Here is a 27869-nt window from a genome sequence, read left to right as displayed (position 1 = left end):
ATTTGTAAATAGACACAGCAAGTGGGAATTATTTGATGGATTAGATTATTGGATGACGGGTTGAGGATTGGGTAATGTGCATTGTGCACACTCTCACTAGGGTGTGATGAGTGGATCGTCTAGGTATATAAAGTATTATCCCAGTGTTAATGGGGGTTGGTTGTTTGATAGCAGTGGGGGGAGGCTAATTTGGTGTCTTCTGGATATACATGCTCAATTCAGTATTGCCAGCGTGGATATTTTTTTGTTCACATCCCTGGAGCCACCTTGTTTAAGGCTGGGGTCTGTCACACTGGTATATTCATTTTCAAAGAAAACCATACAGCAAAATGTGTAGGAGGATATATAAAAAAGTGTAATATCCAGCCCCAAGCCTAGATTTATAGGAGGAGGGCTTGTCAGAAGCGTAACTTCTCACCCTTCTCAAAAAAAGCCCTTAACTACTGAATCCCTCACATAAACCAAATGCCATGACTTGCAGAAGATAGAGAACACGTAAAGGCAATTATGATGTTCACTGACAAAAGTCATATGGAAGTCATTCAGCTGATGTTCCAACCTCTTACGGCTAAAAACTATACATCCATCACCAACTGGAATGTATGCACTCTGAGCAACACAGGAAAATCATCCCAGCTAATCAGTGAAACAGACAATTTTGAATTAAACATCATAAGAGTATGATATTATATGGAAAGAATAAAAATCATAACATCATTTGAAAAAAACTATTACATATTATATATACAATATTGAGGTGGAGACAGATGATATTTGAGGCATAGGGATCATTATGAGCAAAACTGCCAAGAAAATAGTCATTTTGGCAAAATGACAATTTCTTTCAAGAAGGAAACCATCACCAAAGAAATATCAAACCACCATTTTGTCTTGGTCATGAGGGACTTCAACACTCAGATTGGAAAAGACAGCAGGGAATGGGAAAAACGGTATTGCCCACATACAAATTAAAAATAACTGATAATAGCACGAGATGCATTGAATTATGTGCCGACAACAATTTCAGCATATGCAACTCTTTCTTCCAGCACAGAAGCATTCACAAGAAGTGTCTGCAGATGGGAGAGAACAAAATGAAATTGATTAAATGTTATTAGGCAGTGATGGCAAACATCAGAGGTAGACAGTGTTTGGAGAAGCATATGAGTGGAGTAATCACTGTCAAGTATAAAAATAAAATTCAGAAAGCCAGAAAAGGGAGATGACAGGATCAAACCTTTTGATATCAGAAATTTCTATGAAGCCAAGATACAAAACAACCAATAGATACAACTTATCAATAGCTTTAAGCTTCTGAAAAACCTTTAAGAAAATGAACCGGAGAATAACTGGGAAAACCACAAAACGGCTGTAATTAAAACAGCAGAAAAAAAACAACTGGCGGTATGAAAGAGCAGGGGATCAGAAAAGAAACAAACAAGGTTATTGACAAAAAAGGAAAAGACGCACTAATGCTGCAGAATGGAAGAGAACAATCCAAACAAACTCACAGAAACCTTAACAAGGAAGTAAATACAGTATACAATGCAAAAGAGACAAGCAAACTTGGATAAACTAAAAATCTGCATAATGTGAAAGGATAAAAGGAAGAAATGCTTTAAACAGTTCTGAAGCAATTAGCTGGTTATGGTTAAGTCCAGCAGAATGCCAGTGAAAGAAAAAAGTAGAGATTCTGAAAACTCAGGAAGGACAAAAAAAACATTAATGTAAGAGTTCAAAAACACTTAAACTATATCCAATATCAACACTTGAAATCCATCTTTTTTCTAACCATTTTACCCAATACAAGAACAGGGTAGAGCAAGTCCCAGCAAGCAGGATACACCTGCAGGATACAGGACAGGATCAAGGCAGGATACACCTTGGAGGAGACTGCAGTCCACTGCAGGGCACACACGGACACACAGCACTCACAGCCGGGACAATTTTCCCGCCCAGAGGAAACCCATGCAAACATGAGGTGAACATACAAACTCCACACAGATAGCACCCCAGCTCCCCAGTGCTGCTAGGCAACAATGTTAACTGCTGCACCACTGTGCTGCCCGCACCTGAAATCACCAACAATAAAATACTAGATTTGAATACAGATGTGTCTGAATTAGATGTCACTGAAGCACTGTGAAAGCATACAATTCACAAGGCGCAAGGCTTAGATGACACTTATCCAGAAGTCTTTCAGGATGGTGGCAAAGATATAGTAGCAATGCTCGTCTGGCTATGCAGAAAGATTTTGGCAAAAGGCAGAATACCTGAAGAATGGACCTCAGTGACATTCTCAAATAGCCTAAGAAAAGAAATGCAAGCAACTGCTCAAACTGAAGAGGGGTTGTATCTGTTCTAACATTTCTGTCTGTTACCAGTGAAATATAAGTAGCCTTTGTTCAAATGAAATGAGGACAGCATGTTTCATGTACAACAATCGGGTTTCGAACAAGTGAGGTCACACACAGATGTGATTTTCCCATTGAGACAAATGTGTACAATCCATTTTCAAGGAAGCCAAGCAACAAAGCTTAGTTACTTTTAAATGATACTAGAAAAGTGTGAATTGAGAGGAAGTGTGGGACGCTGTCAAACAATATAGAATCCCAACTAAGCCAATCAACATCTTGAAAGCTTTTTACAGCAACACAGGATGCCACATTACCCAGAATGAATAATGAATTTGCTCAAGCCATTTGAAATTAAGACAGGTGTGTGATAGGGGCAGTCATCAGTTCAGAAGCTCAAGCTCATCAGAGCTCAAGAATTTGGTGTAAAAACACAAAATACTGCCTGAAATCAGAATGAATCTAGACAAACTGACCTTGATTTCACTAATGATACTTTTAATAGAGTGTGCACAGATAAGACAGAGGAAGTAATAGTCAAGAAGAAAGTTTAAGACTCAATGTAAGATCATGGCAGTCAGAGAAGGAGATCTTGATACTGATGATCAGAGGACAGAGATATTTACATAACTTGGCAGTACAATCAGCTAAGATGGTTCCAGTGAGGTAAGAATAACTGGAAAGGCAAAAGCTGGTTTTAGAAAGCCTAAAAATATTTGGAGACGGAAAAACACCTCCCTTAAGTTGAAAGTGTTATGTTAACAGGCAATCAGTGTTGCCATAGCTACAGAGGGCAATGTTAAAATGGCACAGTATGAAAACAAATGCTCAGAAACAATGTGTTTCACCATAAATGCCTTAGATCAACATTGGAAATCACTTATAAGGATAGAGAGACTAACAATGAAGGTAGAAAAGACAGAACAAAATACACATCTACAGTATAATGAACCTGGAAGAGAAGACACCAGGGCTTGAGGTAGGCAGTGTGAATGGGCCTCCTATTGAATCTGTTCTAACATTAAGTATTGTAGCCTGGTTTGGTAACCTAAATACATGCAATAAAAACAAACTAAACGGGATGATGAAGGTAACCAGCAACATTATCGATGCACAATAGCAGCGGCCATCTACAGTATGCTAAACAAATAGTGCAGAAGGCCGGTATAATCACTGATATCACAACCACCCCTTGATTAAGGCTACCCAGGTTTAAGTGCAAGAAAACTAATTTGCCCTCCCCTCCACGGCTATTAACTTTTCAATACAATTTTATTTTATTTTTTCATAATGTATATGTCTTATGTATCTATCTCACAATCCGATGACCCTTTTTATGTGTTTTTTTTCTACATTGTGAAAGTGCTAGCCTTTTCTCATCTTATGCATGCAGGTTTGTTATTTTTATTGGGTTCATGTTGTGTTAAATATATTGTTTGAAGTGTTTTACCTGCCTGCAAAGCAAATTTATTATCTGGGACAATAAAGGAGGCAAGTAAAAAAAGTACTGATTAGGAATGTTTCAAATAGAGTGGAAAGACATGAAGACTGTGGAGAACAATGGACAATATGGTAAATACTGTCCTACAGGCACAGGCAGGAAGGACTAAGGCTAAAGACCAGCTGAAATGAGAAGACTGACTCTTAAAATTTGTGTTTTGACATTTTATAAATCTGAATAGAAATATTTTAAAAGCACATATTTCGTAATTTTTTCTAAAAATCTTAAACCAATTGATTCAATTCATCTAATCCCACTGGCTACCACATTCTTAAAAAGATATGCCCATATAATAAGATAAAGTGTACTTATGCTACTATCAAAGGACACATGATCCATTTCCCAGCATGTATTCTCTTGAGTAGAACAGGATTTAAAAGAGACAGCAGCGAAGGTCAGGACCTCACCTGTGCTCTGCAGCTGGGATGGAGAACCCTGCCATGGGGCAGCTGTAGTATTCCTGAGTCAGGAGAATCCCAGGGACTGTGTCGGTGCTGCAGAAATTGACGAGGTGGGCGGCACCCCCCAGGGCAGCTGACTGGAAGAGAGAGACCTGCCTTAGCCTAGAGCACACACGGGGGGGGGGTTACTTGACAATGAGCACTTGCAGAGCAACTCTTTCCCAAGAGCTTCAATATTAAAATTAATGATTGAAAAGAGGTGCTGTATTCAGAAACACTCCAAAAATCAAGATCACCAAGGCCTTCCATCTTTGGAAAACTCCCAAAATAGGAGAACAGCTTCTATGCACTAGACATGTCACATAGTTCATAAAGAAGCATCTAATTGCATCCCACATAAACTGCTGCAAGGTTTAGAGCACCAAGGATTAAGACTCAACTCAACAAGAATTGCAAAGAATAGACATTACAAAATGGTATTCTCAGCCATTTGTTTAGTGTTCACTTTTGCTTAAATAAAAACAAGGTTCTATCAGTCCAGACTTTTTAAAAATGCTTTCTAACAACTCTTGGTTATATCTGGTAAAAGCAATGCTACATTACCACACATATATACATTAATATATTAATTACTGTATATACATTAGTATTACACAAACAGCAAAATGGGCAAGGTGTAGTGGTAGGTCTACACAAGACCCATCTCTGAGTGTTTACCAGTGACTGTCAAGCAGCTCTCAAAGCTCAAAGTCTTTGAGGTGTGTAAACATGTCTCCTTTATTGGCTACCTGCCACTTTGAATCCTGAAAATGTGAATGCTAGACACACATTAACTTTATAAAAACAGAAAACAACATGTAGCCATATCAGACAAATGGACTTTCCCCATGGTGAAAAATGCAAAGTGCTGGAATGGGCATTCACATTTCTTTTTGCATTATCAACGTACAGTACAGTATGTTCTATTGTTACAGTCAATATACAAGAGTGCCTGCTGAGTTAAATTAAAGCTTGACTCAGTTTCATCATCTTAATAATACATTTGAAACAGAATATAGGTTTTTCAGTTTCATACATAATTAGACATATAGAGAAGGTTCTAGTTCTAGAAGGTCTCAACTTTTGCCATACAATGAAAAAGCAGCTGATCTACAGTATTTGCATACTCACTGCATATTGTTCAGTACTGCTTAGACTATTTTTAAGAGGTTATTTTATGTTACAGAAAACCACAAGACTGTGCAGTCTTTTCAGCTGGAAAACAGAGATGATTTGTGCTATACCTTTCCAAGCCTTTAACCTACTTGAAAATGGCTTTAAATTAAAATGAGATTTTGTGTGTAAGATATCTTTAAAAATTAGGAGTCACTTACAGTCTCAGTAAGCAAAAGGTATGCAGTTATGATGGACATGAACATGTGAAGTTAAATTAAAGACACAAATCCCTAGAAACCTGCTAGCCATAATTTTGCAAAACTATGAGAAAAATGCATTACCAGTTTTATAAACTGAAAATCTGTTTCAGTCAGCAAAGGACAAATCTCTCAACCGTATGAACTGGAAATCTATTTCAAGTTCAAATTTATTTTTTCTAAATAGTGAGTATAAAACGTGTACCGAAACCGATCCATTGCACCCTTCTCCTTGAATAAAAGACAGACCCCTTGCTTTACATAGCTTTGACATTTTGAGTCAAGAAAATGGCCTTGACTAGAAACATAGTTCATTCTTTCACAACATAAAGAAGCTTTAGAAATCTATGACTAAGACATAAAATATCACGTTCACACTAACCATCTTGTTAAAACCATTTAGCCTTCAAGTGATGTATTTTAGTACAGCATAAAATATAAAACATCACATAACAGTACCTGACTGTAAATGGAACTCAGTTTCAGAAGAATACTGAAGTGGCTAATTACCCTTATTTTCTGGAAGCTGAACAAGAGTTATTACCTCACCCGCTGACTGTACAGTGCTGTACTCAACACTTTATAGACTCGAACTGCCATGCAGAAAACTTTCAAGTTGTTTTGACAAAGGTGTACATTTTAATTAAAAAACTAAAATAAAATTACAATTGAAGTATATTAACAATTTTGGAACACTTTATGCTTCTGACATTCATAAAGTGCCACAAATACTTTTAAATGATCCTTCTTCTCAAGATTAGTTTAGTAATTTAATATTTTTTTTTCTAAAATTCCATTACTGATGCAACAGACACCTTGAACCAACTCTGGACTGAAGATATTCATTTGCATTGAGGAACAGAAAGTTTGAACTTTCACTGATATGATTTAGGATTCTAGGATATCTTTCAATTAAAAAAAGACATGGATTTGGTTTTATAAATAACATTGCACATTCAGTGTTAGTTACCTGCGTCTTTAAAGGAAAACACTTTCGCAATGAACGTGAAGTGTATAAAGCACATGTAAATGTATAAAGCCCTCTTAAGTTTCCACCTATCAACATACAATACAATGTCCATTCCATGCACAAGAATTATTACAAAAAAAACTTTTTGCATATTACCGTATACCCCTTGTTAATATAATCTTCTGTTCCAATCATCTCTAAATGTAACCAGACACAGACACTGATGAGTGTCATGGGATCTACAAAAGTTAGCAGACATTGTTTAATCAGACGACAGGTATGCTCCTTGCAGCAGATATAAAATATCCTGGTGGGGCTGTGTGTTAATGAGTAAAATCACATAGGAACTACAGATTCTACTCTACTGAAGACAGTTATTCCTATAAAACATCATTTTTAACCACCATCTATTGTGTGATAAAGGCAATGTCTACTTAAGAAATTATATGTATTTTTATCCTTTCACACCAGTTTCAGTTCAAGGGCTTTTATGTCTTTCATACTCAAATTTTCCAATTGATACATTTATTAACTGAAATTCCCTGTATACTGTAGTTCTACTTCAGGATTATGAAACCATGTTTACAGTTCATACACAGGCAAATACAAAACGATCATGGTTGCAGATTTTTTTTTTTACATTGGGTCCAGTTTTGCTCTGCTGTTTCCTTGCTGGGCTATAGAACTAAGCTGACCATATTATATGTGCACCATAGGAAGTATAGGTAAATTATTAATCATAATAATTTTCCCACTAGCAGAAGTACTTCAAAATGATCCAGTGCCAAGAGGGTTAAATATACACTTGGAGGAATATTGCCTATAGAGCTCCAGAAAGCAGTACTACCTGCTGAGAATTTGCTGGGCAAAGAGGAAGAGGAACATCTGGTGGACTGGGCAGCTCTGCCTCGCTGTCAGCTTCAATGTCATCATCTTTATGATAGAACTTGGGATGGTGTTCAGTTTCTCAAAGTGCCCACAGTACTGCAGCTGACAGCAAGATATTTTGATTAATCCCAGCCAGTACAGGGACCAATTAGATTACTATTAGGTTTCAGTCATTTGTTCTTCAAAAATGCCAGCTTCCAGCTTTCCTTTGAAAAACCATATTTCCTTAGACTACAAAACTCCACATCTTATTTACAGATTGGATTAATTCAAAAGACCCAGGATATGCAGAATCCTTGGTGTTCAGCTACATTCCTGCTTGTTTTTTCCTTTTACATTTTTACCTCAATATACTCTTTCTACATTAATCTCCTTCATTTAAGAGGCAATGACATTTATAATGTAGTTAATTGAAGTGTGATCAGAAAGAAAATAGATCTTTCTCAAATGCATTTTAAATTATGATGGCATGCTGAATATACAGCCATCCAAGTACAGGGGATCTAACAAGCTCCATAGGATGTTTGTAACCACCTGTGACTAGTTAAATGGTACCCAGGACCATTTAACAAATCACAGGTAAATCACACTGCAGATCTGCAACCAGAGATTCTCTGTGGTCTTTCTAGGAAAACATTAATGCTTACTAGTCCTGGATATTTGCGATTTAAAACAAAGTAGGTATAGATGGACAACAGTGTTCATACTAATCCTAGTGGTAACTTTAACCTACTGAATACAAATAGATGCCTTTTAAAAATGCAGAATGACCTCAATTTGTAGTAAATTGATGATGCCTCAGTCCCAGTGAGCACCAGTCCATTCAGTCTCTTATTATAGGTCATCTGTCGCAAAAGCCTGGGAACACCTCTACATTATTGGTGAATTAAATTATCAATTCATTAATAAAATTGTTTACTTAAGAGAAAGTTTGTAATTGAGGGCTCAAGGCAGATATATGTACCAAATGATCTTGAAATTAATATAATGAGTTGCCTGACTAACTGCACATCAGATAAAAGACTTTAGATATTAGTGACCTACAGTATAAAATTCAAAAGACTGGTTTAAACTATTTCACTCAGACCAGCTATTTAATATTTTAAATTATTTCTATTTAATAGCAAAATAATTTGGTTTATTTTGTAATAACCTTAGATAATTACAAACAGGAAATTACAATTACATATAAAAACAAATTGCAAAGTAATCTTATACGAAAGAAAAAAAATATCCACAGATTGCAAGTATCAAAACTGAAAAAATAATTAAAAGATGCCAAATGAACCAAATCCCTGGATCAGCACTACTGTTGCCTCTCCTTCACAAACTTCAGACTGAGCTCTGCATTGTGCGACACAAAGGTACTATAGCTGAGCCTTTCAGCGAGTCATTGATGGAAAGAAAGGTCATCTGTGCTCCAGTCTGCTGCATGTTGTATCTAAACCCATTGATCAAAGGAAGGACATCAGACGTCACATAAAAAGCAACCAATGACTGCAGCAGACAGAAACTCCCCCCGCGTCACCAAGGACTCTGCAGAAATCAATTACTCAGACTACAAAAGGCTCAAGCAGGTGTGTACAGTCTTTTGCAGCCTCCTCATGTGCAGTGATAGAAATAGGATTGTTTTTCATCTGGGCATTTAAAGCATTCCTTGTTGATAAATCAATGTTTTTCCAGAATTCTTCATTGTCTGACCACTTGGTACGCACATTGAAAAAAACTAAAGTGAGGAACAGAAAGTATCAAAAGTGGATGAACTGTGTTCAAACACAATCAGATGCTATAAACTGCAACCCAACACCATATATGGTGTATCTTTCTCATAATACAAAAACAAGGCTCAAAATGGCTTTAATGTGTAACAGGGTAAATTTACTACATTGCCGTTAAAAACAATATTAAATACACTATATTATTACTCAAAAAGTAGCTAAACTTTACAATTTTGGTACATTAATATTTTTAACAACTCTAAAATTTAATATATTTAATACACATCATGTTTAATAACAGTAGTCTGCTAAAAATACATATCAATGTCCTTCATCCATTTGATTTTATCCCTAATTGTTGCTTTTCATTGATTTCTCTTCTACCTATAAATCACTAAATGAGTGGCAAAAATTATTCTGTTCTACCCATGCTAAAGCATCTCCTATTCTATAGAGATCCAGTTAGTAAAGAGGACAACTGACATGCAAAATGCTTCTTTTTCACATCACTTACAGTTCATGATATAATTTACAGCTCACAGAATGCTTACAATTTCCAGTACTACTCAGACCAACACAGCAAAGCGTTTTACATATGTTCTTGATCATGATGCTTGATGCACAGGCTGATCACATCCAGTCTTGGTTTGTATTTAATATGGGCTGCCACTCTCCCTTAATTACTGCAGATGTACACACAGCCTTTGGGGAAAACCACTAATTATTACTGCATCACAAGGCTGCACTCTTGTGACACTCAGTTGATGCTGTCAAATCTTAGACATTTTTCTCATTATTTATTACATTTTCAATAATAAGCAAAGAGTATTCTTAAATGGGTGTCCTGTTCACAAACATTTACATTGTTCAGAAAAACATCAGAAAGATACATTTCCACTTTTTGACAGAGACAGTTTTTTAATTATTTAAATTTAAAGTTTAGGAGGTACACTTCATTCATTATAAAATAACTATAGTTATCAGGCATTTAGATCATCCAACCATTGCAAGAAAGACGCTTGTGCAAGAAAGGGTTGTGACCTGTCCTGGAAGGTAACTGCTCTCACCTGGGGTAAGACACCAGTCAATTACAGTCCGAGATCATGACTACTTTCATGCGGAGTAGGACACCTGTTAATTACAGGACCACTGAATATTGGACACTTTAGAATACCCAATCAAATCTAGCATGCATGTCTTCGAGAGAACACATACAGTAGAAGGTGCACTATTAGGTATAACATATATTAAAAAATCAGTTACATGTTGGATTACACAATTAACAAATGAACACCGAAGAAACTGCAATAAAACTGAAATTAGACTGCCTTCTAAAAAGCACTAAACAGCCAAGTCAGTAAATTTTGAGCTAGCAGTATGACATTACATTAAATCTGTGGATTTAATGTAAAACCTGCTCAGGACAGGAGTGTCACAGCTTGTCATGGTCTGCAAGCTGGTTGTTATGAATTGCGTTTGCACAGTTAGAGATTGTCAGTGCAGCCATTTGCTGGTCTAGTCAAAGCTAAAAAAGGCTTTAAAATACTGTTAGCTCAGCAGTGCCATGACCAGAACAGAAAAAAAACTGACCTTTGAAGACATGTACGTACATGGCTATGCTGACATTACTGAATAAATAACAAGGATGCTGCCACAAGTACAATCTGGTGTCGCTGGCAGTCAAAACCCTAAAGTAGGTTCTTTAAATCCTGACAAAGCCTTTGAAACTCTTGACAGCTTTCATTACACAACTGACTTACATTATATCAGACACAATGTTTAATAAATCATGATCAAATTTCTCTGTCTTTCTTGATGGGGCTGGGGGTGCAGTAGGGGAATGGGAATACAATTTGATATTGTTTCAGTACATGCTTGAAGTGACTAAAATAGCTACAAAAATTCTCTTAAGTCTTTTCTTTTGAGGTGATGATCAAATCAAATTAGGAAATCTGTCAATAACAGCTACACTGTTTATCAATATGCTGCATGAACTGCAGTTTCACAATCGATCTCCAAAAGTTTAGTAGCTGAAACTTAAGGTTTTAAGAAAATTAGGATTTATAATGCTACCTAAACTTTCAGATATATCTATCAATGAAATGAACAAAAGAGGTTCTAGGTGAAAGAAACAAATGTTCTTAAGTCTTGGACTGAAAAGGCAGCCTGTATTTGTGGGGAAAAAGTATTTAAAATCCTCAAGTACACTGACAATGTCAAACCACTAGACTTCTTCAGAATCAACAATGAAACATGAGCCACAAGAGGAATCTAAGTGGAAGTGTATTTAGAACTGAATAGGAGGTACTTCTATCATAGCTAGAGGTACTACCAAGCCATGCTGTTGAAGCTGATACCTTTAAAAGGGAGCCCCAGTTTCTCAGACTGGTTATTAAATCTCAGTAACAAAATAAATTAATTGAAATATATCACAAAATTTTACACATTCCAAATTCAGCACAAAAACGAAGTTTGTGAAAGTACTGTATATGTGCCAAGTTATACAAACCCCACAGACCCCTGATCTTCCCACGGGTGAAAGTGAGATTTCCCACGAACTGCGACGTGAAGCAGCCCTTCCTGTTCACTAGTCACTGTAACGACTAATGTAATCTATGAGCGAATAAGTACGGGCTGTGCAGCAGACATTTCACCATAGAAATGTTCCAACGTGATCTCCATGCAGAGTTACAGAGGATTTTGTATTTGTCGGCAAAACCATCTCCAAGTCAAATGCAATATTTCTACTGGGTTAAAAGAGATGCATTGACGAGCCCGTTTGTTTACATTGTAAATCGGGCCACTTCACATCACCAGTCATTTGGTTGCCTTGTTCTGAATCACAGAATATAGCTCTGCACATAACTAGACATGTATTCTACTACGTGATGTAAATTGGAGGCTTTACAGGTTACTGTTTTCATTTTACTTTTTTACCCATCAATGTGCCAGAGCGTGCCTGTCTGGCTGCTAGCACTCTGGCAGTGAGTGGTGCCTGGCCTGGCTCCACCACAGGGAAAGAGAAGAAACCTGGCAGTGGTGAGTATACACCAGACTGGGAGATCGTATGCGTTGTTATCCAGAATCAGATGATAGGGTGGATGGTATGTGCAAGTACTGTACAGTGGGGACAAGGCTGAAAAAGACACCCACCTGAAAGAGGAAGCTGCAGCTGTCGGACAGGAGAGCATGATCCCCCAGCAATCTCACCCAGGGAGATCAGACCTTGCTATATTTCCCTCTCTTACATTCTGATGTTCTTAAATGCTGCCTACAGTTCCATTTTAAAGTTCTGTTTCGCAGTTTTGTCTAACCATTCAGCTATCCATTGTCAGAAAGTACAGGGCGCAGGGCAGAACAAAAGACCAGACAGGACACCACACCACAGCAGTGTACACAAAAACACAAGGAAATTAGAGACACTAAATGAACCAGCCAGTTAAATGCGAGTGGAAACTACAGAACCCAAACAAACTTCTGAAAACAGGGAGAACATGCACATGTCTGGAATCAAACCCAGGACCCAAGACCTGTGGAGCAGCAGCAATATTAATGCCCACATGACACCCAGTCTTGTCTGGAATTCAAATTTACACCCATTTTAAAGTAAAAAACTTTCCCAAGCCATATATTTACATAGCCTGAGAAAAAAAAAACTACAGTCTGAAAGAACAAATTCACTCATGAGGTTTTACTAGGTATTTCGTGTAACACAAAACTTGTGAAAACTAGCAGATGAAAGCCCTAATAGAGCAGCAGCTATGACTGAGAGATGAAACCGGGTGACTTCTTCAGCTCATCTGAAACATGGTATGTACAGAATTTGCTCACATCAACCTGCAGCTAATTAAAATGACCAGAATTACGGTACTGATGAAATGCAAGGATATTTATATGCTTTTAAAAAAGGTACTAATATTGCCTCATATTAATAGGTTGTCAATCCATAAAGTGGGGCAGCAATAGAACAGCTGAGATCTCATACTAATTCAGGGCTATCCCTCCCCCACCAGTCCTTAATTCACCAGCCATTGTAGAAAAAAGTAGATTTAAAAACCCCTCTTGAATACTCCTTCAAAAACACTTTCTAAATCAGGAACAAGGTTACAATCAAAACCATCAACAGAATTTAAAGCACGGCACATGACTCTAGAGGTCAAAAGCAAGGATACTTCAGTGCTAATGAAGCCATATGTTTAGTTACAGTTGCAAACTAAGGTACTACACTGGAGAATGACAAAACTGCACTCTAAGACACACTTGGCTGACTTCCAGAGTAAGCAGTAAGCACAGCATGGCTTGATAATGTGGCCTTATTTCTCCCAGGGTGGTTCATATGATGTTTGAAAACTGAAAACACTTTAATTTCAATGACTGTAGAGAGCCTGTTAAAGTCACAAACAAACAAGGGTTTTCTATCACAGACTATTAAAACGTATTTAAAACACTGCTAATGTAAGTGATTCTGGTTTAAAATACTGCTGCAGTTGGTCTTTGGTTTTACAATAATTCTTCCTATAATGAAAATGCTAATACTTATTAAAAATAACCAGCTGTTCTAGAGGAAGGTGTTAATTGCAAGGCTGTTCTTTATGGAAGGAAGATCAAATTACAATTTCAAAAATACATATCTGGAGAAGGCTGCTACACAATCACATACAGTATATTGATGTCTACTCAACTATCACAAGTACAGTAGTCTTAACAAATGCATATTAAATTTAAAGCATTTGAAAAAGAAAAAAGCCAGGGACTAGGACCATCGAGCATACACAAAGTTAACTAAGAACCTTAAACCACTATCCATTTCATTTATGGCCAATTTGCACAAAAACTAAAATATTGATTAACCTTTAGCTTTGTCTATTATTAGAAAGTAATCAATACTTCATCTTATAAAATCCAGTCATGCAAAAAATGAATTATTTGTTTTACACAAGCATGGTTTACTAAATGTCAAAAATAGTTTTCTACATTATAAAGAAATATACTTTAATTGATTACTTTAAGATCTTCTTAAATACTCACTGCTGTTTAACATATATTAAAAGTCCTAAACATCCCAAAGTTACTTTATTACTGTAAATGCATGAAATATAACTTCCTCAATTAGAAAGGAAGAGAACTGAGAACAGGAGGCACTTCTTTACAAAAAGTGTTGTGGGAGTGAGGAATAAGCTACCTGGCCATGATCTTGAACCTCATACCCTGGCTTCTTTACTGGATGAGATTCTTAGAGCTATGTTTTGTTTGTAGACTCTTATGTTCTTAAAAAGGTACTTTTTGAGGCTAAAGAGAATCAAAGAGCATTCATACCTCTTGGGAAGACACTCCTCTGTAACCAAAATCATGCAGTTTAAATTCCAGCCCTTCAAGACTTCCAGATGTGGCTTTGAGATACTTTGCCAAGATCTTCTTAAACTCACGGGACATTGTGGCCACAGTGATAGGGTACCACATCTGAACCAGCATGGTCTATGGAAGAAGAGAAAAATGAGACATGCTAAACTACTGGTGTTAACACAGATACATTCCAGCACAGTCAACTTGGAAAACTAACTTTTGCCCTTAATATTTAAAAATGAATTGAACGCCTAAAATACTGAAAATCTATGACACTTTGTAGCTTTGCTATGATAGATACTCTTTCTAATTTAAGCAATTTTCCATCTATGCAGCCATATCACTCTGCAACTCACAACTGGCAACCCACAGAAGCTAACCAGGTGTGAGCCTTGTCAGTACTAGGGTGGGAGACCACCTGGGAAAAACTAAGGTTGCTGCTGGAAGAGGTGTTACTGGGGTCAGAAGGGGACGCTCACCCTGCGGTCTGTGTGGGGCCTAATGCCCCAGTATAGTGACAGGGACACTATGCTGTAAACAGGCGCCGTCCTTCAGATGAGACGTAAAACCGAGGTCCTGACTTTCTGTGGTCATTAAAAATCCCAGGGTGTTTCTTGAAAAGAGTAGGGGTGTAACCCCGGTATCCTGGCCAAATTTCCCATTGGCCTTTACCAATCATGGCCTCTTGATAATTCCCATCTATGAATTGGCTTCATTACTCTGCTCTCCTCCCCACTGAAAGCTGATGTGTGGTGAGCGTTCTGGCGCACTATGGCTGCTGTCGCATCATCCAGGTGGATGCTGCACATTGGTGGTGGTGGAGAGTTCTCATTACCTGTAAAGTGCTTTAAGTGGAGTGTCCAGAAAAGCGCTATATAAGTGTAAGCAAATATTATAATAATTATTATAATCTCTTCTGTTACTGCACCATGGCATGCAAATTGATGCAACTTTAATAGAAAAAAACTGTCATCATCTTTACAATATAAATAAAGCAGACATTTTACTAATAATTATGATCATCATTCTATCTATAACATACATGAGACAGGTTTTTTACATCACACAAAACACTTTTATTCTATGCATGCCACTTTCAAATTACATAAAGTGATCACACAAAACTTCTTAGTAGAAACATCAATTTTATACTTAAATTATTTCCCTTAAAAATACCTTAAGTAGTAACTTTTTTGCATGTGGATTAAGCCATGTTGAGGAAAGGGCATATTTCAAGTTGAAAATTAACAATTTGTAAGGTTGAAAGTCAAGCCCATTATATAAATGTGGTTCAGGGCATATCAATACAAAATGAGAAACCTCAATGTAGTTGGTGAGCCAGTAGAAGTCCGAGTCCGTGTTCTCCACTGTGAAGAGCACATTGCCACGGGGTATAATCTTTCCTTCAGGGACAGCTTTGATACGGATGGGAAGGCGACCATCATATTTCTGACGCACAAGAAATGGTTCAGTTATGCAGTTCCAGAATACTTCTTACATATTAAAATAACCTTCTTGTAATACCCATGCTCACTTTATTAGACAGACTAAGGACACAAGAATGTTGGTTTCTGTTCTTAAAGTATTTTTTTAAATTTATTTACAATATACAACATTAAAAGGTTAAGTAATGGCCGTTCACAAAGCCATTAATAACCCTCTGTGGAGTATTAACAATGGAAGTGCATAATTCAATTCAGGAAAACTACCATTTCCAGAACAGATTTTTCATTTTTAGTCATGAAATACTCAAAGTCTGTTTTCTCTTGCAAGGTGTACGAGTTTAAAAAAAGCAACCAAATTACCTCTAACATTTTTCTCCAGCCTTCCTCATCAAACACAGATTGTTTAAAATGCTGCTGGTACATCTGTTTTGCCTGCTGAATTTTTTCTTCAGTTACCACAGGACCTGAAAATGGAGGGGTTGGGGGGGGGGGGATGACAGAAATAATAAAAATCACTGGTTATTCCGGGGGAGCAATGATTCTGGGCTGCAGTGCAACGATGAGTAACTATGCACAGGTACAAGGGAAAGGACATCTGGGAATAGACACAAGAATAAGCCCCAGTCAGAGGCAAAGGTAATCTGAACAGAAGAAGGGCAATGCAGGGGGAATCAAGGCATATAGGCATCTTCTCTAAACTGCAACACAATACACAAAAGCAGGAAAATGCATTTATAAAAAGCCTCTTTCTTCTTTTATATAACACACATAACACACATTAACCTTGTGGTTTATACTTTATGCAGGCTTGCTCAGTTTTGACCTGATGTCTTTTATGGACTGGAAAATCCATTATTATAAAACACTAAGCTTTTCAAAAAGTCTTAATCTTTTTGTTTAACCTGACCTTGACATTTGATTAGTGCATAGTCAGGCTGTCTAAAGTGTTTGAAGCTTGTGCAAGGACCTCATCTGTGACATGATAACCTAATAATTATATTTCTATAAAACGTGCATATAAAAAAGGACATATAAAATGCAGCACTAGAATTAACATAAACCAGCTTTTACTTTGTCAAATTTAGAAAGAGAAGCACTTTTACAGTTTTTCTGATGTGGTCAGTTGTATAATTTAAATGGATATTCTTGATTATTAAAACTACAAACATCTGCTGGAGTCTTTATCCCTTGAGAATGTTTTGCAATATTAGGTTTAAGCAGGTAGAAAACAAATTGGAAATTTGTTAAGTAGTCAGGTGAGGAAAATGTTCCAGATCCTAGAGTAAACAGTGCCATGTTATAGTAATTTCCATTCAGCTAAAATGCAGATGCCAAAATAGATGGAGACAATTATGAGCTTCAGAAGGAATGGAGACCCAACAGCAGCCCCACATCCCTACAACAAGGGCAAAGGTCAACTGCTTCCTGAGGGAGGAACAATTTCAAATGTGGTGGAAGGGTGCAGGCATTGAGGCTTCGAAAAACTGCCTTTTCTGCAGTTGCCATTGTTCCACAATCTATAGTACCAGTGTGCTAGTGGAAATCATAAAAAGGAAAAAAGTTTTTCCTATATGGATAAACATCCCATTTGACTCCCTCCGGTGCCATGCATTTTTTTTAAATTACAAGTCAAAAACCCCACTTTTTGGAATGTATAAACAGCGAACTTGCTCCAGTTTTCTTCCGCAGTTACTGTATGTGAACATATTGGTGGGTTAACTGGCCCTGGTGCGAGTGTGTGTCCTGCAATGTATATCCAGGGTGTATCTTGCCTTGCGCCCAGTGCGTGCCGAGTTAGGCTCTGGTGTCCCTTGTAACTCTGTATTGGATAAAGCAGTTTAGGAAATGGATAGTGAACTACCATCCCACAAAGTGGCATACTGACATACTCATAAAGGCACTGTAACAGATTTATTTCGTAAGGACAGTGTAAACAGCAATCAAATACCTGAAAGATACTTCTTCAACAGGTACTGCAGGCCAAAGAATACAACCTCGTTAAAGCGGTCTCCTTTTTTTCGACGGCACTCAAAGTAGGAATACACCTTGTCGACGTCTGGAGGGTACTGCTTGTAATGGGTAATCTGAAAACACACAAGCAGTTGTGACAATCTGAGTTGTCGTAGCATGTTGTACACTTTGACAGACAAATTAATCATAAGGCAACATTTGACCTTTTTACCTGTACTACTCTGGGCAGTTTCTTCATCTTCACAGAACACTGCTGAGTAGTTTGTCTTTATTTCAATAAGGTGATTTTGATTGTTAATGGTCTCTCAAACACCTTTGAAATCACCCTAGTTGCTAGTAGCTGAAATAACTGTATATTTATGTTCCTGCCCTGATTTACATTTGATCAGTTGCAAATGGATTTATTGATTTACACATTGAACACTGTATTTATTTAATGAAATTACTTTATACTGTATATTAATTTATATAATAATGTGTTTATATTTATTTAAATATATATTAAATATTATGCTGTATTTAATTACTGTATTTATTTGTTCGGGTCCCAGTAAAGTAGCCCACAATTTTTTTTTTTTGTTGTGAAAATGTTCAATAACTTTGGTGTTGTTCATCTAATGATTCAGGCAGAAAAAAGTAACAGCACTACTAAATGTGAGGGAAAATAGTCCAAATCACCACACTACACAGCTCTTGTGTGAGTTCTCATGCTAAATTCAATAAACCTCCAAATATGTTCCACTGGGAACATCATAAAATGCCAGTTGCAGAAGGCAGTAACATAAAAGTTTCTTTATTGTCCCAAAGATACAATTATAGTAAATTTAATACAGTATGGATTTGACCTTTTTTCTTAAAAACAGACACTAATAGGTTTTGCATGAAACGAACTGTACACAAATCGGTTTCTGTAGAGCATCGCTCCTCCCTCCACATCCTGGGTTCAGCACTGAATCAGCACATACTGCATCAATAAATAGTTGTCTTTTGTAGGCACCTAATTCATAGTTCATACAAGATTTTTTGGGCAGTTTATATCAGGGCTATGACTAGAGCCTTCTCTGTCTTTCCTGCCAAATTAGAGATTAAGATGGTCTTGCCTCCAATTCTGGATACTCTTGTAACACCAGGCCACCTAGAATATATCCTGTTTTGCTGCTGCTTTTATACCTCATCTCCTTCTTGTCCTCTTTGCTCATGTCTGCTGGTTACTTAGCAGTTGTCACTCTCCTGCCACTTGTTCTGCTCACTCCCCAGATACCTGGAGGCATCAGGACTTCTGCACCCCCACAACTCATAACTATCTATCTGCTGCAACTTCAGTGGTGTTTTGCTTAATGCATCCATCCTATTTCATGCCACTTCATCCAATTCAGGGTCGCTGACAAGCTGGAGTCTATCTCAGCAAGCAACGGGCACAGACCAGGATACATCGTGGATGGGATGCCAGTCCATTGCAGGACACACGCAGACACAAACAATCACATGCTAAGACCTGGGTCAGTTTTGCTAGAGGCCGATTAACCTATCAGGATGTCTTTGGTCTGTGGGAGGAAACGCATACGAACACAGGGGGAACATACAAATTCCACACAGATAGCACCCCAGGAATTGAACCCAGGGCCCCAGCACTGAGAGGAAGAAATGCTAACCACTATGACACCATGCCAGCCCTTAATACATTATGACAGAAAATTACACTTTTGTCATGGTTTATTTTCACAGTTCACTGTTAGTTTTGCACTGCAGGACTGCTTGAATGAAGGTGTCAACTAATTAAACTAACATGAAAAAAAAATATTCATCCCCTACCCTAGTCCTAGAAAAATAGGACAAAGTGTGATGTTGTCTTAGACAAAAACACATCACCCGCTACCTCACAGTTACAACACGAGGCTGTAATTACATAAACAGATGCACGATGAGAGAAAACAGTCTGTGCCCTCAAGGTTTTGGACATTCTGCAATGTATATCCAGGTTTCTTCTGCTGATGTGCCAACAAAAAGGAAGAACAGAAGGTAGAGGGTATGTCTAAAAAGACACAACATAATTCCTTTCTTCACTGTCATACAACAACCTGATGGAGACAAATTGTGCTTCAGGGGTTAGTTTCTTTAACATTATATTGACTGTAATGAAAACCAAAACTACTCAAATGAGAAAAAATGTAGCTCATCTGGCTTGTTTTCTAGCTAAGAGTTAATAATCATTGGATCTCATCCAGACATTTCTTGAAAGACGCCAGGGTATCAACTTGAACAACATGGCTGGGTAGCTTGTTCTATACTCCCATATTGACAGTCATGCACTGAACAAAATGAAATTATTGAGCACACTTACACCTAAGAAATGTCTGCAATTTGCAAGGTAAGCATATTACTCCAGGTTCACCTGGAGATGCTATGTCTGGGCAGGGTTTTAAGATTGCCCTTAAATTGGAGGATGATAATTTGTAAATTCAGCACTACGCCTCTGCTGTTTTGAAAATCAGCGTTTTAACACCTGTGCGCTGGAAACACATAATACTGATCATCTGTTCCCCATAAAGCCAGATTTGAAATGATGCTTTTGAACACATCAGTAAGATTGTTCAGCTGTTCACAAGATTCGAGTGTTGGCAAGAATAGTGAACTGCTGATCAGTATTACACCATTACTGCACAGCAGTATTTGTTTATATTAATCGCTGCAAAAAGAACTTGGAAATCAACCTTAAACCCCTGTCCTGTCTCCAACAGTCCTGATTAGCAGCAAGTCATCTGGTCAGCCTAGATTTAACTTCACTCTGGGAGAGAGATGTTTCACTGGAATCATGCTTCCTGGACAAGCAAGCACAAGTGATGAAACCTGTATATTTTTCAAATCTGCAAATGCAAATCTCAACCTTTAATTTGAATTTCATAATTATTTGCTTCCATTTCCTGTTAAAATTTAATATTGGAAGGGAAAGCTGCCTATTTGGATTCTTGAGTCGCTAGTAGGATCCTTTGCAGACATTTGTATTACAGTCTTTCATGTACAGTAGTTTATACAGTACCTCTGTATCTATCCTCTGGACTCTGATGTTATGGCCTGCTGTAATATGGTTGCAAAGACTGATCAATGCAGTGTTACAGAAGGGTAAGCCCCATCATAAATTACTATCTCCAGGGCTGGAAAGCAGAAAAAACAGATCGTACACTGTTATTTTATTTAGGGCAAGCAGTTGGTGTCGTTTTGGGTTAAAAAAGAAAGCACAACTCCCTGCATGCTATTCAGAGCACTGAGCTAACAGGAGTGTGGGTGAAATCTGGACCGTAGCCGCTGCTACCCAAATGGGCCCAAGACGGCATTAAAAGCCATAATGTCCTTTACCTGACAGTTCTAACTAATAGTTGAAGACTTACAGTAAGTCCTAGTGGAAGGGTACTTAAAGAAAGAAATAGGCAATTATGTCACATAAGACAAACCATTGGAAAAGAAATATTACACACCCATCTTTCAATTTACAAAAACATAATTCTTTCCTCCAAAACTGCTGGTAAGGTAACAATTTGTAAACTGAAAACCATATTCCTATTACTTTACATGTTAAACATTCTGATTCTTTCCTGAAGTTTAGAAAATAATTAGAATCACCATTTTTACCCTACAAATACATTGAATCATCAACGTAAAAACACTATTGTATATAATAATTTACTATCCTATATAGACTAATTCAGATAAATAAAGTAAATATTCTAAGAATACAGACGCAATTAGGACCTACTGTATGATGTGGGAGGTGACACTATGAAGATGGTGCTCTAATGCAAATGTCTATTTTGTTACAGCAAAAATCTGGGAACCAGGTGTAAGTTAATCAAGGGACAGGTGAATAGGTTTTATTATATTATATATTTGACAGGTACAAGATAAGAAATTAATCAGATATATATTAGCTCATATGGAACAGGAATTTTATGGCTTCACAGTTTGACATCAGTTCACATCTGATTAACGGATTCGAGAAATCCAAAGTACGCATTCCCTCAGCACCATGACCCTGACTTGACCTGTTCCCTTCAGTAGTTTAACACTGGAAAAAGCTGTAATAAAATGAAAATCTGCCTTAAGAGCTTAATGCAGTTCACGTCAAAATGCCCCCTATTACGTTTCTTTGCAGAAAGCTTTACTAAATCAAAGCATAACTTGTAAACATAGGCCACAAATAAGTCCTTGCCTAGTCTGCCTTATCTGCTTGTTATGTTCTCCCTGTTCTGTATCAAAAATTCCATGAACACTCCACGACAGGCAGCACATGCACAATGAGATTATCTGGCCCAACAATCACATGGGCAATTTAAGATTGCGTAGAGGCTATTTGGTGTAACGCTTAAACAGAAAGAAAATGATATGTAAATGAAGTAATACATCCTTTGTTAAACTGATACTCTTTATGTGCAGTAAATACTGATCACACTATTCATGCCACTGATTCATCTTAAGTGAACATCTTGGTCAGCATTACTGTTTGATCTGAGTGAGGCAGGGCAAATTAGATTTTACACAGTTAGTAACACACTGCAACACTGAAACATGGGTACCTGATAAAATATTTATAAATCAAACAATTACAATCCAAATTAAATGACTGTTGCACAGAGTGAAAGAAGCAAATCAACAAACAATACTGAATTTAGCAAACTTAACCTTACAAAATAACACACTAATACAGTTTTAAGAGCAGCTTTAAATTTGTGTTAAGTAGTGTGCAGAGATGTAGGTGCCAGATGGTAGGACTCAAAGCTATATACTGTACAAACACCCGAAGTAACAGGCTAAGTGCCACACAATTTAAATCATCTTAATCTCTCACGAGATTATAATGTAATGTCAAGGAAATGGAAACTAAATCTGTTTCTTCTTTGCGTTATAAAATCCAGATGGGCAGATCTGGTTTTACTTTCGTTTACACAAGAATAAAACGTATGCTTCAAGTTGGACTGCATGTTTCCTCACTGATGAAACCAAAAGCCACAACAGTTTGCAAGAATCAGAGATGTGATGAAGTTACACGATGTAAAACCTGTTTGATATTATTAACATAACGCCAGAATAACAAAAAAAAAAGTTCAATACTGTGGCTCTGATCAAATGTGAAGTAATTTAATGCATAAAATAAGCCTTATGTTGCTTAATGGTACCACTTTAAATTTAGAACTTCTGCTATAATTATCCCAGGCACAGCTACTTATCACAATTTGTGGGAACACGGTAATAGCAGTTCCAGTGAACATGACATATTAAAACAACTGTTTTTCATATGCTATTTCTAAAGACTTACAGTATAAACAATTTTGTCAAGACCCCAAAAAAGGCAGTTGTATAGCAGAGTCTTAATAAAATAAGCTTTTGAGTTTCTATTTGGGATACACAGTTACTTGAAAAGCCTGTATTACACAGTTTGCATAATTAAACTGTGAAAAGAGACTTTACGACAAAAAAAAACACATTCTCTAACGACAAAGTTCAGAAAAATACTTTTCATAGTAACATTTAACTGAAAGTGTAAAGACATTGCAGCACAAACAGATAATTTAACACAAAATACCTTTAAAAACATACTTAAAGGTCTCTTTTACATTGAGTTCCAAATACCTTAATCATATTACTGAGCTTGCTGTTTCATTACTGTCAATAACTTTATTCTCTCCAAAAAGGTTAGATGTATTTTGAAAAAGGTAAAAAGTCCACACCAGATCCTGAGCGGGCCATTGGGTCTGCAGCAGGGACTCAAACCCACATCCTGTCACTTACATCATACTGTATGAGTCCAAAGGCTCATCCACTATGCAGTGTTGCCCACAATTTTACATGTACTGTACAAATTGCAAAACACTCTGCAATTTGCAAGCATACCAGAAGGCATCGCTATCACCAAAACTCTTTAATTTTGTCAGGTTATCTCAGTGCCATCTGTTCCAGCTCTGCAACTTACTAAAACCTACTGCTTTATAGTAACGTACACAACACTAATAAGGTCATAACACATACTGTATAATATATATACTGCATACTGTTAGTATATAAAGAATATTGTAACCCACCATTTCATTGCAGCCCACATCTGACACACAACAGTTCGAAAACACAACAGAACTGCTGGAGAAGTGAGAAATGGTTTAATCAAATAAATAAAGAGGAAACTTGAGAAGCCATATAATAAGTCCAGAGTGGAGACTATCCAGAAACAGTACTATTTAAGTTAATATTATACAGAAACAGGGTTTAACATCCCTACGTTGCATGGCAAAGCCTCTAAAAATGAATTTCACATCAACACACACCCTGACATAAACAAACATTGATTAATTTAAAGATTAAAGAGGGCACTAGATGTAAGAACATAGCTTAACATACAATATGAACACAAAGAAATCAAGCTATTTCACAGCTTGATGCAAGAAGCATGTCCTTAGCAAGAACCATGTCTGCGACTTAATCTGCATTTTTTTAAATCCTGACGAAGATATAGTGATGTGTTTTTGGCTTGAGTACCAAAACCCAAGTGTCTTTACAAGCTACAGTACATTATATATATGCAGGGACCAAGAGATTAAAAGCAGGATTGCAAACAATACGAAAAAAGCATAATTACAAAGGAACAAGTAAAGGTTAATTTCACAATGAAAAACAGAAAGGAGAAACAAAGTCTCAACCATACAGCCTTCTTCAAGTTGTGACGCAGCTCCCTACTTGAACGTAATTAATTGCAGGTACAGAGAGAGGTTTTTTTTTCACTCAAAGTATCTCAAAGCTCACTTTAGGCTCACTTTATCTAGAAGTGCATCCCCACCTGGGTAACACACTCAGCCATTTTGCAGCAACAATCCCACTGCATTGGTGATCAAGCAGAGAAGTGACAAACTCACAAATTCAATTAAGATGGGACTTTAGGGAGTCTGTATACAACCGCACAGTGGAGATTATTAGGACAAAGGGGTTAACACCATTAGCTGTTATGACATAGCATTTTAGAGTATAATAATATAGAACTGTTACAGCAGTCTAGATTTTAGATTTTGCAATAGCATATGAAAATCTCAATTAAGGTTAATAAATTATTCATATGTATCACACAAAAAAAGCAGGTACACTAGTAATCCTGAACGTAAACTGTAAAAGTAAAAGAGATAATATGAAAAAAATAAAATCAGCACCTTTGAAACATGAATGTGTTCAAATTAAATTTGGAAAAAATAATGAAAATATTACAATAGGATTTTTTGCAAAACATTTGTAAAGAAAATTTACAAAATTAAAAAATACTGCATACTATATTTATATCCCATTAAAATATGTGCATTTCTTCATACTAGATATATTTATATAATATTATATAAAATATATAATATAACACTTATAGTAAAAGAATATGATAAAAAATAATGCATGAGGCAAAAGTCTTGCCCATTAATTTGTAGTAGTAGAAGTATTCTCATGTTGTCAAAACACTAAAGGTTGTTATGAGCTAGATACAACTAAAAGAAATTACCCTACAACTTTTAAACATCAATAAGGGAACATCAAGGAGAAGCTCTGTAGGACTCTGATGAAGTAGGCTATTTATTAGTTGCACAATATAATATTCATCTAAGGAATCATAGAGTTCCAGAATTGGGCAACTATAACTTTCAACAAGGAACAAACGGACATGCATATTTCTGATTCTACACTGTAACTCACAGTTTTTGTGCATTACACCTCAACTTAATCATGTGCTTTAAATGTAATGTTATTCTAAATAGTGGACCATAAATATTCCCCAGAATAAGAGCCCAGATTGTGCTGTTTACACTGCATGATAAATCATTATAAAATAATAAGACAAACTCAAAATGACACTTTAGAGACACCTTTAAGGATATTTCTGTTGCATTATTTAAGGATTAGGAAAACTAAACATCACTTTCTTAAAAACACCAATAGAAACCAATACATTTAAATAAAACAAGAAGCAACTTTTTAAGGAACTCATTGCTGTAGCACAGCATATCTCACAAAAAGTACATATTTTTTCCACCTGGAATGCATTAACAATTTTTCAATATGACAAGTTTGCATGTGATAATAACAAGGCCACAGAACAGGCAAAACCCATTTGTAGGATTCAGAAGGTCTCAAAGAGACAAATAAAGAAGTATATTTTGCAGATCAAAAAACAGCTACTAAACAATACATCTCTATAGAAAAGGAAATGAGCCAATAAGAACAAAATGAGTTATGTTGTACAGGGTAAGAGACTGCAAGGTGACAAGATAAAGCAATAAAAAATTAAGATGACCAGAAAACATGCAGTTAAACAAATAGAAATAAATAAAGTTGTGCGATACAAAATCTCATCCCATCACCTTCTGAACCAGCCCACATCTTCAACAATTCCACACATCCTGAAGACTGAAAAAAAAGTTCTAGCAAAGTCAAAGAAGAAAATGATGCCTTGAGAAACAGAAAGGCCTCTGGAGATGCTTAAATAATCAACAATCCTCTTTAAGATTCCTTTATGAGCAACATAATAGCAGTAATATGACACAGAAGATCAAAAAGAGAAATAGAAAACAGACCACATCATAAATCCAGAAAGAAGACGTGAGTTTAAGTAATGTGATCCCCTATTGCTGTTGATACAGTTTTCCCTTGTCTATTTTAAGCAGGTTGGATTAAGAAGTGGTGCTTTAAATGAGTTATGCATCTAAATATACAATATATACTAAATATGCAACATTTTATGCATTTTGAGAAACAGTTTATGGCCAGATACTTTATGAAAGATTTTACATGAATCATTTCTACACTGGATTATTTTAATATTATCGAAATGATGTATTTGTGTCTGTGTGTGCCCAGTAATGGACTGGTGTACCGTGCAGAGTATACTCCACCTTGCACCCACTGCTGGCCGGGATAGACTCCAGCTCCCCTGTGACTCTGAATTGGGTTATGGAGTTAGAAAATGGATGGATGGATGGATGAATGAAATCATGTAGAAGAAATTTTAGCAAATGGCAGGTTGCAATATATTCCCTGGCAGTTAAAATGAGGATGAAAGAGACGCATCTTGTCATGCTTCCTGCTTTACAAGATGATGTAATGAATGATAAGTAGAACCACAGAAGTGCAGGGAAAAAGATGGGACCTGATTTCTGAAAGACATTAATTATGCAGATAATGCGTCTGATCACAGGACCATGCCAAGGCATTCATTAGATATGTGGGTGGCAGTAACATAAAATAAAACCATTCAAATTTACGGTTAACACAGCCATCAATACAATGCTAGTTAATCTTTAAGAAAACATTCTTAATACAATGTAAAATGAAGATACTGAAGGAGTTGAGGAACGGAAGAACCAATCTAAATCCCAAGAAATGGCAAGGCCACTGTAAAAGATCCAACCAAAGGACGGAAGTTAATGAAAAGGAAGTGTAGTGTCCACTGATAGAGATTCAGAGAACATCTTCTGTGCGGCCATGCTCAGGAAATCTGGAAGCCAAGTAAATCAGGTCTGAAAGCAGAAATGCAGAGGAGCTGCTGGCTGAACAGAACTGCCACAGATACAGTACAATCAGGAAGAGACCTGAATGAGAAGTGACAGCTCTGGAAGTCAGAATAAGAAGATGGAGGTGTGAAACTTCAGTGGAGACTCCTCCCAGAAGCCCTGTGGCTCCTCAATCCAGGTGGTCAAGGTGTGGAGGGTCACCCTTGCGAAACAAGGAGAAGAATGGCGGAAAGATAGATGAAGGTGTGCACTCTAATTTAGAGCAGTGTCCAAGCCTTAAAACTGGGTGTCACCTCTGTGCAGTGTTCCGAAGGAGCCTACATTCTATTCTAGATCTAAACT

General features: G+C 36.9%; 1 protein-coding gene across 1 annotated transcript in view; it reads right to left on the bottom strand.

The window, feature by feature from the left end:
• nampt2 (nicotinamide phosphoribosyltransferase 2) overlaps nucleotides 1–27869 on the bottom strand; it is a 37877-nt gene that overhangs the window by 7580 nt on the left and 2428 nt on the right. Inside the window, exons 2-6 of the mRNA XM_015347229.2 lie at nucleotides 17981–18116; nucleotides 16393–16496; nucleotides 15908–16036; nucleotides 14561–14719; nucleotides 4263–4393 (exon numbers count right to left, since the gene is read on the bottom strand). Coding sequence (XP_015202715.1) covers nucleotides 4263–4393; nucleotides 14561–14719; nucleotides 15908–16036; nucleotides 16393–16496; nucleotides 17981–18116 — 659 coding nt within the window. The remainder of the gene's footprint in view (nucleotides 1–4262; nucleotides 4394–14560; nucleotides 14720–15907; nucleotides 16037–16392; nucleotides 16497–17980; nucleotides 18117–27869) is intronic.

This window comes from Lepisosteus oculatus, chromosome 4 (assembly GCF_040954835.1).
Source record: "Lepisosteus oculatus isolate fLepOcu1 chromosome 4, fLepOcu1.hap2, whole genome shotgun sequence".
Lineage (NCBI taxonomy): Eukaryota > Metazoa > Chordata > Actinopteri > Semionotiformes > Lepisosteidae > Lepisosteus > Lepisosteus oculatus.
This window is presented reverse-complemented; position numbering and strand designations above follow the sequence as displayed.